The following is an 11,934-nucleotide window of genomic DNA, read 5'->3' on the forward strand; positions in this document are numbered from 1 at the left end:
ACAGCCCTATAAACAACTTTCTGGGCGAAGATTACGTCTTGCAGCTTTAAGTACAGCGCCACCGACCCACTGACCCCGCAAGGACGCATGACCTGTCGAAAACAAAACATTATGGGTTCACTCCAATAATAGTGGCGAAACTGTATAAAAACACATCGTTGTACGTACGGGGCTAGGGTAATAAGTCCTACCCGGCAGCACTAATTAGTATACTTACGTATAAAAGATGATAGCCACTCCAAGATTTGTTATATCTGTGCATTTCACGCATTCTCGCTTTAGTTGATTTTTTGGTCCCAAACGACTTGAACGATTATAATATAATATATTGTTATGTAGAGAGAAGCATACATAACGCGATCATTGAAAGGATTTTTTTTCGAGTAATTCTCAGAGAATAAAATCTTCACTCTAGAAACCTTTATATAATACTATCCATCTGTTCACGAACGTTTTTATTTTCAAAATAACCGGAGAGACAAAAAGTTCGAACTTTCTTGTGGCATTCACTCAAGTCGATTCGATTATCACTTTACACCACATATATATACTATATACACCGTTCTATATAGTAGGTGGAAATCCATTAAAATTTCAGGGGGGCTAACATTTTTAACATCAATGCCAGCGGGTTTCGATCCCACACAACTAAAAAAGGAGGGGGCTTGACGGACTTATACGTTCATCTCTATCTGTCGCGCATTTCACGCTGTGATAGTATTAGTTTCAAAATAAAAAAGCATTCGTCATACTTGTTATTACTTATCCACGTGTATAGTAGCCGTTTAAACTCCCAAGTGTTTTGTTCACTGTTATTTGCAGCCAAAATTTATGTTACTATAATCATTTTTAAATCTTAGTTTGTTAGTTATCATCGGAAAATTCGGGAGACTCTATAGTTAAAATCCCAAATCGTTAGTGATATTTTACAGGGGTATCAGTGTGGTATCAGTGGGGGGTTTTTTTTTTTATCAAAAATAATATTATACACGTCCTCGCATACATAGAATACCAACTGCGACTTATTGATAACCAGACAAACCCGAGCCATATCGTTATATATAATATATCCCTGACCATTTTATGGTGACTATCGTTCGACTTCACGGACAGCAATAATTGTCTGCGAAGGTTTTATCTTTTTGAGAATTTGAATTTTTTGTTCGTAGTATTTAATATACATATGCTATAAAAATATCGACGAAAATAGGAGTGGAGTAAAATAGCTAGTGGTACATCGTGACATTATAATTTATAATATATTATGGTGGTCTACTCTTCGATAAACTAAAATATTCATAATAAATTAATGTTAAAACCACTCTTTATTCAATGATTTATGATACAAAGAGAATAATGTGCCACAATCAAATTCACTCGTCGATAAAACCTAAGCAAATAATCGAAAAATCTGTGCGGTGATACACATAATATGCATAAAATAATAATAATAATAATAATAATCTTATAATACATGTATTACGAGTGTAATATTATACTCGATGGGTAATTTGTATTTTTGTCTATATCTTTCAGGTTCGCCGTGTACAAGAAGCGGTACCAGCTTTACGCGTCCGACCGAGCCCTGTGCAAGAAAATGTGCGGCGGCTACACGGAGCTCAAAGACCTGACGAGCGACTAAAAACGCTGACGACCTACCACACCGTCCGTCGTCCGTTCTTCGTCTATTCACTGCAGCCACTCCTCGACGGAGTCGTCAGGCGCCTGCCCGCCTCCATAATAATATAATATTATATAATATGATATTATCGTCCCCGTCCTCCGTCAACCCCGTACGCCACGTACCCACTTCGCCGCTACCCATCCCCCAAATACACCCTGTATACAAAATGATCCAAATATCACAGACCACTTGTGGCAGGCTCCAGGATGCAGGTTGCGATGATATTATTGTATTATTATAATACAACCACGTACCTATGTTAATTACAGTACGCCGTAGTATTTGGCGTCCGGTCGACGTATTTTTGATGTTGTTATATTATTATTATTATTAGTATTAATATTATCATTATTAATTTATTATTAGTAGTAGTGAAGTAGTAGGACTATTATTAACGATAACGTTGTGTTAGAACATACAAAATATATATTAAGGTCGACGGACACGACACGAGTCATATTATAAATGTAGATATGACGACGTTCGTGTATAATATAATATAGTTTGAAAGTATTCTCGTGGTCTGAATGTACGAAATATGTTTATCGTCGATTTTTTTTTTATATTTTCAAAACGCAACGCGCACCACTTAGACTCGGACCGATGTCGAACATTATTCGACAGAATTCACCTGAATACGATTGCCACAATGCCACGTGTCCGTTTCGCGTTCTGTTATACCTCCAATATAACATAATCGCTAATATTATAATATACGATTGTACATAATATTCGTATAATATGCATCAGATAGGTGAATATTTAAGCCCACGAGGTTAGGTATATATTTTTTTGATTGCGCTTGTATTTCAAACGTGCGATTTGTGATTTATTTAAAAACGTTTAAAAAATTTCCAGACTTGCGATGTGAGTATCTCACGAATATAACTATTGCCTTGTATATAATATACTGATTTGTTCGGTAATGACGTGAGTAAAATTTTGGATTTTTCCGACTGTTCGTCGTTGACTCAAACCGAAAGCGACGACAGTGAACATTCTGTCGGACAACCTGCGCTGTAATAATATTAGATAGGTCATAGGTATTTCGGTTTTATTTACTAAACATTTTCCACGCAAACGTGCGTTTTCCTATTATTTATAAAAACTATCGAGTTTAATGTCGTTTGAAGATTTCTTTTGTAGAATATAGATCTACGTAGGTATTATACGACCGATCAACAATAATGTTTTATTGTTATAGTTTATAACACGAAAAAAATTAATCATATTCAAATGCCTACACGTGATTTAATGTTGGAAATATAGGTAGGTATGTGATGTAGCCTATTTATAGATCTGATCGTTGGTGTAATACATTTAAATAAATAAATATATTTATTATGTACATAACTTAAAATAGTGCATTGTAAGGAAACAACCCCCATTAGATATCCAAGTTAGTTGGACATAAATATATTATTTTTTATTTGAACACTCTATTTTTCTTATACAATTAATAAGAGGTTTCCGCGAACACTTTAATTGTGAAAATATTAGGTAAATCGAGTAACAATAACGATGATGCTGTGTCGTAAAATGCAAGGCTGAGCAAGTTAATGATTTTTAATTATTTTTTAATAATTAACTCAGTTAAGTTAAGTTAATATGCACCAATAACAAAAAGTTAAAAGTTAATTTAACTATAGGTTAACTCAGTTAAGTTAAAAGTTAATACACGCTTTTCGTTAACTTTTTATTAATTTGAAAAAAAGTTAATTTGTTTATACAACGCTAGCGTACTTAATTTTTTCCAACCCAAAATTAAATTATAGACTATACTACTATAGTGTTTATACTTTATACAGTATTTTTATAGAAGTTAGATTCGAATGATATACATTTTTAACTTTTTAAACAACTCACGGTAAATATTTTTTGACATGAAAACGAAATAGACTAAAATTATGAAATATAATAAAATTAAAAACAAAATAAATGAACTTAACTTACTTCTTAAAATGAAAAATTAATTCGTTAATTTTATGTTAATTAAAAATAAATTTAGTAAGTTAACAGTTAAGTTAATGAAAAGCCAAAAGTAACTAGTTAAGTTAAAAAGTTAAAATAAAATTAACTTTTTATCTCGTTAATGCCCAGCCTTGGTAACTTGATTAATTTTATTACCATTAACTACTATCACCGCAGACGAAATATCGTCGTTTTCAATATTGGTATGTCTCTATTAAATAGTTATAATATATTATACTATAGGTATACCGGGAAATGTATACCGTGTTACCGTAATAATAATAACCGTTTCGGATTTAGCTGCAAACCGATCATCCATAAGTCGTGATTAGGCAATTATCTTACCAACTAAAGCAAAAATTATCTAGGTTATTATAATTCATTTTCTTTTGGGTATTCTTAATACAATAATAAAAATAATAATAATAATGTAGTTCAATAAATTATATTCGTATACAATATGCTTATTTTATCTCGAGTAGGAATAGGTTAGGGCTGGTGGTATTTTCGGTATTTACCGGTAATTACTGGTTTCTAAAAAATACCGATATCCAGTATTTTCGGTATTTTAGAATACCACGGTATACCGCGAATCGATAATTACCGTTGTTGCCAAAAATACCGTATACCTACATTTATTAATCATTGCTTTTATATAATCGTAATGACACAATATAATATTTAATAGCCCTATCCTAGGTTGGAAACTTGGAAACACTTATAAACTTACCGATGTTATGGTATTTTTGATAATTACCGAAGCACGAATCGTACCTACGGTATTTTCGATAATTACCGAAAATACCGCATAACCGGTAATACCGTAAATACCGGTAGTAAACAAATACCAAATACCGGAATCAAAATTTGAAATACCGTCAATCCTAGAATAGGTATATAATATATATATTATAATCATTCCTAATAGTAAATATAGTAATAATTATATTGAGAAAGTTAATGATCAAAATAATTTCGATAAGCGTAATATAAGTATAAAAATATTTACGTATATTTTACTTTGGCAACTAAAATGTATTTGTAAAGTTTACTGTTATACAGTTTTTATTTTTTTAAATATATATATTTTTCAAATAGTTTAATAAAAATGCACGATTCAATCTTTGAAAATATAAAATCAATAATTATAACCAATTAATACGTTTTTAATAAAAAATATTATTGAAATGCGCTTCTAATGTCAAAACTGATCAATTTTCTAACTAATACGTCTGCTTTTTTATCAATTAGAATTAGTAATGAATAGAGATAAATTTACATTTCATATTCAAGCATTTTAAACAATATATGTTATAGCGGTAATCGAGTATTCTCCATTTCTCCTGGCGGTAGTCAATCATTATTATTGTTAATTTTATTATGCTAACAAAACAAAAACAATATATTATCTGGAAGGTTGGAAATATTCGTGTGCTCTAGCTGCCCCAAAACGGTTTGATAAGATTTGTAAGGGCCGAACAGGCCCAACTGTCCAAGCTAGGCCACCGTATAATACTCAATAGAAAATAAGTTATAGTTATCCATAAAGTGTATTGAATTACGAAGCTAATTCAATTACTAATATTTTCTATGTTTCTCTATGTTTATATAGCTCTATCTTTAACATAGACCACACTATAATATTATTATTATTAACATTTATTAAAGACTTATATGGCGTATATCTAATATAATTGATTGGAAATTAAAAATATCTATGGTTTCCCATGTCCCATCATAACGATCCAGTGGGTAGGGACACTATGATATTAAATTAATTTCCGCTGTCCTTCAGGTCATATATAGGTTATTAATTGTACTAAAAAAATAGGCCGGTAAAAATGTTTGTTGCCCAAGACTTGAAACGCCTATAGTCGTTTGTAAAATGTAAGACAGGCAAATAAAAACTGTGCTGAAATGTACACCTTACCACCCCCAAATGGAGCCCTTGTTTGACCCCCCCCCCCCCTGTAATAGAATAAATAAGTGTTGACAAGGGGGACTATTTTAATCCCCACTCTTAAATACTATAAAAGCAGCTAAAGTTCGAAAGTTAACATTAGTCTACATTATAACTTTAAAGCCCACATCCGCCATTGTTAGGCTATTCAACAGTATTTTAATGTTTGAAAATTGTATGAAACTATGTATATCTACACAAAAATCATAATATACTCGGACGCATATATAGCGAATGTTTACTATCTAAAATATAATAATAGTCGCGTGAGTACGTGACTGTAATAACTGCAATTATCGCGTAGGCACAAAAAACATGTTTATATATTATTACCTATTATAATAAACAGAATTTAACTATAATAATATACCTATATCACGTGCTCGACCACGGTAGGACATTTCGAAGTTATTATTTTTACTCTAATCTTATATTCTCTCAGAAATATATCGTACACAATATAAACTATAAAACATATATATATATATACATTTATATGGTATATTTTTTGTTTGTAATAATGCGCTTTACAAATTATTTTGATACATAAAATATTGTGTATTACTGTTGTAGCTGTATAACTTTTTTTCGTAAGACAATCTTTTTACATTGCATGTACATACCTATAGTTAATACTATAATGGTTATGATTATAATATATTATTATTATAGCTGTGACGTTTGCGAATTTTTTCTCTTTTCCTTAAATTCTTACGATAGGTATATTACGACTGATAGATAATTAGGACCGCATATATACCTGTATATAGGGTATATAATATTAGGAACCGCGCTGTTTCTTGTAAATTGTAATAATATAATATTATATTTTTAACACGTGATTTTGTGAATCGTTACCTATAACGTGATGACCCGATGACCGTATCGGCAGTACTTTATTGTGTATAAATGTATAATGTCAATTGCGTGTTTGTATAGATACAGAAACGTGTGCTATATAATTATATTATGCACATATATTGTTAATTTGTTTTGTTGATTTTTGTAAGGTTCTCGAGTGCAATGATGTAATGTGTTGTCTACCCTCTCGATATGTAATCGGCCGGCCGAGTCTTTAGAAAAAATTTAATGTATTCCTAAAATATATAATATTAATTGTGTTGACAAACGCCGTGACGGGTAGGCCAACAGTGTTATTACTTATTATTATTATTACGATTTATATATAGTATTATAATTACTATTATTATAAGCCGGTGTACCTCACCGTAAGTCTAGTGGCTGTTTATAAAAATAAAGTTTAAAAAATTTAATATTTCATTGTTCTCATTATAGTTGTTGTAGTTATTAGTTTATTAGCTAGATACCAATTTACCAACTCATTAATATTTTCATTCTTCGGTTTGTTGTATAATTCTTTATTTTTTGGAACAATTAGGTACATCCAAATGTAACTGTTGCAGAATTTTTGTCCAATTCATAAGGTCCTGATAAGTGATAATATTTAGTGCAAAAATGTTAGTCCTATGCTATTTTAGTCCAATATATTTTGTCCTATAAAGTAAAGGCCAGAATATGGTAACTAGGTAACTATAGGTATAGTCTTATAAATGTCTGTTATAACATGAAAATAGGTTCTGTTAATATTTATAACAATTTTGAAAGTATTTAAAAGTACCTATGTATAAATAGTTTTTTTAAAGTATTTGTATTTTTACTAGAATACATTTTTTACCGAGTACCAATACATATTTTAGTTACTTTAAAAAATAAAATAAAAAATATCTGTATCTATACCTAGATAGCCAAGATAATATATAAAGGCTCTCTATCTGTACCTACTTGAATACTTTTAAAAAGTATACTTTGGTAATACTTTTACAGTTACATGAATACCATTAGGTATATTATGCCCTATAGTGCCCTACATACAAATAAATATAAAGTGGGAGATCCAAAATTCATTTGGAACTAAAAATAGTAATACCACATCCAGAATTACAAAACAGAAATTGAACCACATTTACAATGTTTATAAAAGTATGAAAATATGAAAATATTACGAAACTGTCACTTTACTTATTAGTTATTACTTGTTATACATTTCAAAATAAATTAAACTGGTATATTTCAAAATGTATTTTTGAATATGAATATACCTTGAACCAGTGGCGGCTCGTGGGTGCTGGTGGTTGTGGTGCGACTATAATAGCGGTAGCCATAGGTATAACAAATTATTTAAATATACGAACATATACATCTTACCATGACAAAATAGATCATGCCATGCATCCAGGGACGGATTGGAATTTCGGATCAGCCCGGGAAAATACTTTTTTACCGGCCCACTATTTGTTGGGAGATTGGGGGCGACTGGCAAGTGTACCATACTGAAGATCCTCTTCCTTTACTACCACTTTCGTGGGCTTTACAGCTCTTCTTTATTGCGGTTTCCAAGTGATCTTTCATTTGAAAATCATATTTTGCTAAAAACAATATGATTTCTAAAAAATTTCCGTGGTCAAAAAATGGATTAGCTAATGTGTATGCTGCTTCAAATTGATTTCCCCTATAACTCAGTCCACGTTTTCCTATAAGTTTAACAGCTTCAATTACTCTTGTAACAATTTCGCATTTTTTTTTTTATCTCTTTCTTAGTTTCACAGAAAAGAAGTGAACCAATATCATATTTATTTGAATGGAGAGAAAAAAAAGCTGATACACAATTTTTATGTACTGTGCTTTTATCATGTTCATCAGTTCGAATAAAAGTATGACTCCATACATCTAAACCTTTAGTAAAATTATTACTTTCTGAAGAAAATGCAAGACACAGATAGCAGAATAATTGTTTTGGATTTTTATTGTAGGTTAACCATTTTCATTCAGATCCATTACTTCTAAAGAAAGCTTTTTGAAAATTAAATGGAGTTTCTTCATTTAATTTTGGTTTTTGAGGATGATATTTAAAAAATTGATTAAGTTGTGTAATTTTAGGTTTTTTGAATATATCTAGAGGGCCAAAATTAAAAAAATTACACAGTGATCAGTTTGATAATTTACAAACTGCAATAGACACAAAGACACATAGGTTATAGGTATCTAATAAGTAATAATGAGCCAAATGCTCAAATTATTAAATTGTAATATAATATTTTAACAAATATTTTTAATTGAAAATATTATAAATCCTTTATTGTCGAAAATTGCAAAAAGTGAGATTGACCATTTTAGACCCGAGCCACAGAATTTTAATTATTATTATTTTTGTCTTTGTGCCTTTGTATGTTAACTAAAATTGTTTCCAAAATTAATAAAAAAACTTACTAGGTACAACTTCATTTTTAACACTTTTTTGATGATCAATAGATTCAATTACATTCAAGCCAATATTTGCATTATTTTTACTTCCAATACCAAAAGTTTCATTCTCCAAACTAACGTTATTAATGCAACTATCAGTCACCTATTTAATTACAATTTAAAAAAAATATTATACATTCAGTTTTAGTATTTGTAATAGTATAAGATATATCAATTATGTTACTATGATTATAAATTATAATAATATTATTTACTTATATAAGAAAAATATGAATAGTTAAATATAATAATTTAATAGTACTTTTATAAGAAAAACAATAAATTACAAGACTACTTCATCTAAAGTAGATGTTCCAACTTCAACATCTGTAGTAGTTTCATCCTAATTAATAATATCATTACTCTAAAAATAAAACTATAATTATTATACTAGGATGGGTATTAATGAGTTAAAAAGTTTAAGTTAAGTTAAAAACTGAGTTAAAAAAAAAAATTAATTTTCCCAGCCTTGTTATTAAATTGATAAATCATAATTTATACTTATAGATAAATATTATCTATAATTTTTAGAAGTAGGTATCAGTTGAATATCACACTAAAATAATTTAATGTATTTTCATATTAAAAAAATAAAATAGGTACCTATTGAATTAAGTATTTTGCAAAATATGTTGTTTCTCTCATTCTCCATCAATAAAATAAATTGTAGATTATTGTACTTTGTACAGTAACAGTTTAATATTTTTAATTATTAATATATTATTATTGTAATGACAAAGTTCAGCTAAAACTCACTTCGCTATTCTGAGACTTGAAAAATTATTTAATGCTTTTAGAAGCAAAGGCTTCTAAAAGTAGTATTTTTTTATTTTTGTCTCGAATTTTTTCAGCTCCTCCTTTTTGTTTTTTACTACAGTCTGATCCATCCATTTCCATTTTATTTTATAATTCATAACTATTGTAAAATAAAATATTTTATGAATTATTCCTAGTTAAGTACTTAGTAATTGAATTGTAAAATTAACCAAATTGTGCTGTACTGCTGACTGCCGAGTGCTGATATCGAGGTTTTTAATGATATTTAAATATAAATAATATAAATTTCAAATAAAAATATTCTTATAAGGTATTCATATTAACGACCCACATCGACTTGTATCGTCAAAATTCGTCGTCATTACCCGCAACCCGCCGGTCCATCTGATCGACGACAACCCGAATACCCAATTATTTATAGATTTTACTGTCCACGGAAGTTGATTTTTTGATTACAGTTATTGTTATTAGTACTTATTACTTATTGATAATTAATATCATTATTCAGTTTCTGACGTTTCTGTTGTAGACGTTGTATACTTGTATCATTACAATTTACAACGTTTTGCGTTATAATATTATAGACTGTTATTACGTAATATCATTGAATGAATAATTTTTAATCAATGGTAATATTTATTAATTATTAGATGATAGGTTTTTTTTAGATTCTGAGCGAAGCGATGAATGTATTGATTCTACAATGATGTGTGTTTTTTTTTTATTTTTTTTATTTTTTTATTTTTTTTTTTATTTTTGTGTCTGTCATTTCCTTTTAGGACAGTAAAAGTGCTTGGATTTTCTTCAATAGTAACTTTTCTGATAGGAAAGTGAATGTAGTTGGTACTTTGGGGGGTCAAAAGTAAAAATTTCTCAGTAATTTTCACAAGCGACGTGAAAAACAAAAGAAAAATTAAGGAAAAACGGGAATTTTTACGCAAAATCTGTTTTCGAGAAAATCGATTTTGGTTTTTGGTGTAACTCTAAAACAAATGACCGTGGAGACATGAAATTTTGACTGAATGTTTATATTAGCATTTTCTATACACCATAAAATTTACAAAATATTTTGACTCTTTTTGAGCTGTTTACGGCCATTGTCAGTTTTCAATTTTTTTAGTTTTTTTTTCTATAAATATCAATAAAATTTTATCTGTTGAGTAAAAAAGCTTGAAAATTTAATAGAAGGCTCCTAGGTTATTGTTTCAAAGGCAGATGAAAAAAATTAAAAATCCTTAGTCACAGTTTTTAATTATAAGCATTTAAAGTTCAAATTTTGACAAAATACGGAAAAATCACGAAAAATAGCAAATTATTTTGATGAGAATTCATAAAAATTTTTCTTTTTAAATCTAAGATTTGAAAATGTAATATAAGATTACTCATAAGTTTGTCTACCTTTATCAAAAAAAAAATGTCTAGAAGAAACTTAAATTAAATTTTTATGAGCGTCTGAAATTTATATTTTTACAACATTTGATATTTACTCGATTTCTCATGTAACAATTTTCTTATTTTATTGTAATTAAAAAACGAATGACTGTAGATACTTGAAAATTTCACTGAATGTTTATATTAGCATTTTCTATACACCATAAAATGTTGAAAATATTTTAACTCTTTTTGAGCTGTTTACGGACATTGTCAGTTTTCAATTTTTTTAGTTTTTTTTTCTATAAATATCAATAAATTTTTATTTGTTGGGTAAAAAAGCGTGAAAATTTAATATAAGGCTCCTGATATATCGTTCTAAATTCTAATAGCAGTTGAAAAATATTAAAAATACATAGGCACAATTTTTTTTTATAAGCATTTAAAGTTCAAATTTTGACAACATTTATCAAATTTATAATTTATTAATTATTTTGTAGTTAGAAATTTATAAATTTTTAACTTTTATGGCTAAGGATTGAAAATTTAAAACAAGGCTCCACGTAAATAGGTTATATATAAATTACTTTATTCACAATAATATCATCAAATATACTTGGTAAAATCATAGGCTGACTGACCGTTTTCGCTCAGAATCGTTTTTTTTATACAATGATATTATATCATTGAATTCAAATTTAACACCATCCATTACAGTGACCCACTTGTAACCTACCGTACAGCAGAGCGACATCCACTTATCCACCTTTTTTTTTTAATTGATCTTTAAGCCCGGTGATTATAGCCATTAGCTGATTGTGGGGTTTTTATGATTGTAGGTAATGGG

The 11,934-nt window shown here is 28.9% G+C and overlaps 1 protein-coding gene across 7 annotated transcripts in view; it reads left to right on the forward strand.

The window, feature by feature from the left end:
* The window catches only part of LOC132936755 (trehalase-like), a 131,234-nt gene extending 124,345 nt beyond the window's left edge, over positions 1 to 6,889 (forward strand). For all 7 annotated transcript variants that reach the window (XM_061003515.1, XM_061003514.1, XM_061003517.1 and 4 more), the window contains one exon: positions 1,537 to 6,889. In XM_061003515.1, coding sequence (XP_060859498.1) covers positions 1,537 to 1,642 — 106 coding nt within the window. In that variant the 3' untranslated portion in view covers positions 1,643 to 6,889. The remainder of the gene's footprint in view (positions 1 to 1,536) is intronic.
* Positions 6,890 to 11,934: the final 5,045 nt, after the last annotated feature.

Source organism: Metopolophium dirhodum, chromosome 1 (assembly GCF_019925205.1).
Source record: "Metopolophium dirhodum isolate CAU chromosome 1, ASM1992520v1, whole genome shotgun sequence".
Classification (NCBI taxonomy): Eukaryota; Metazoa; Arthropoda; class Insecta; order Hemiptera; family Aphididae; genus Metopolophium; species Metopolophium dirhodum.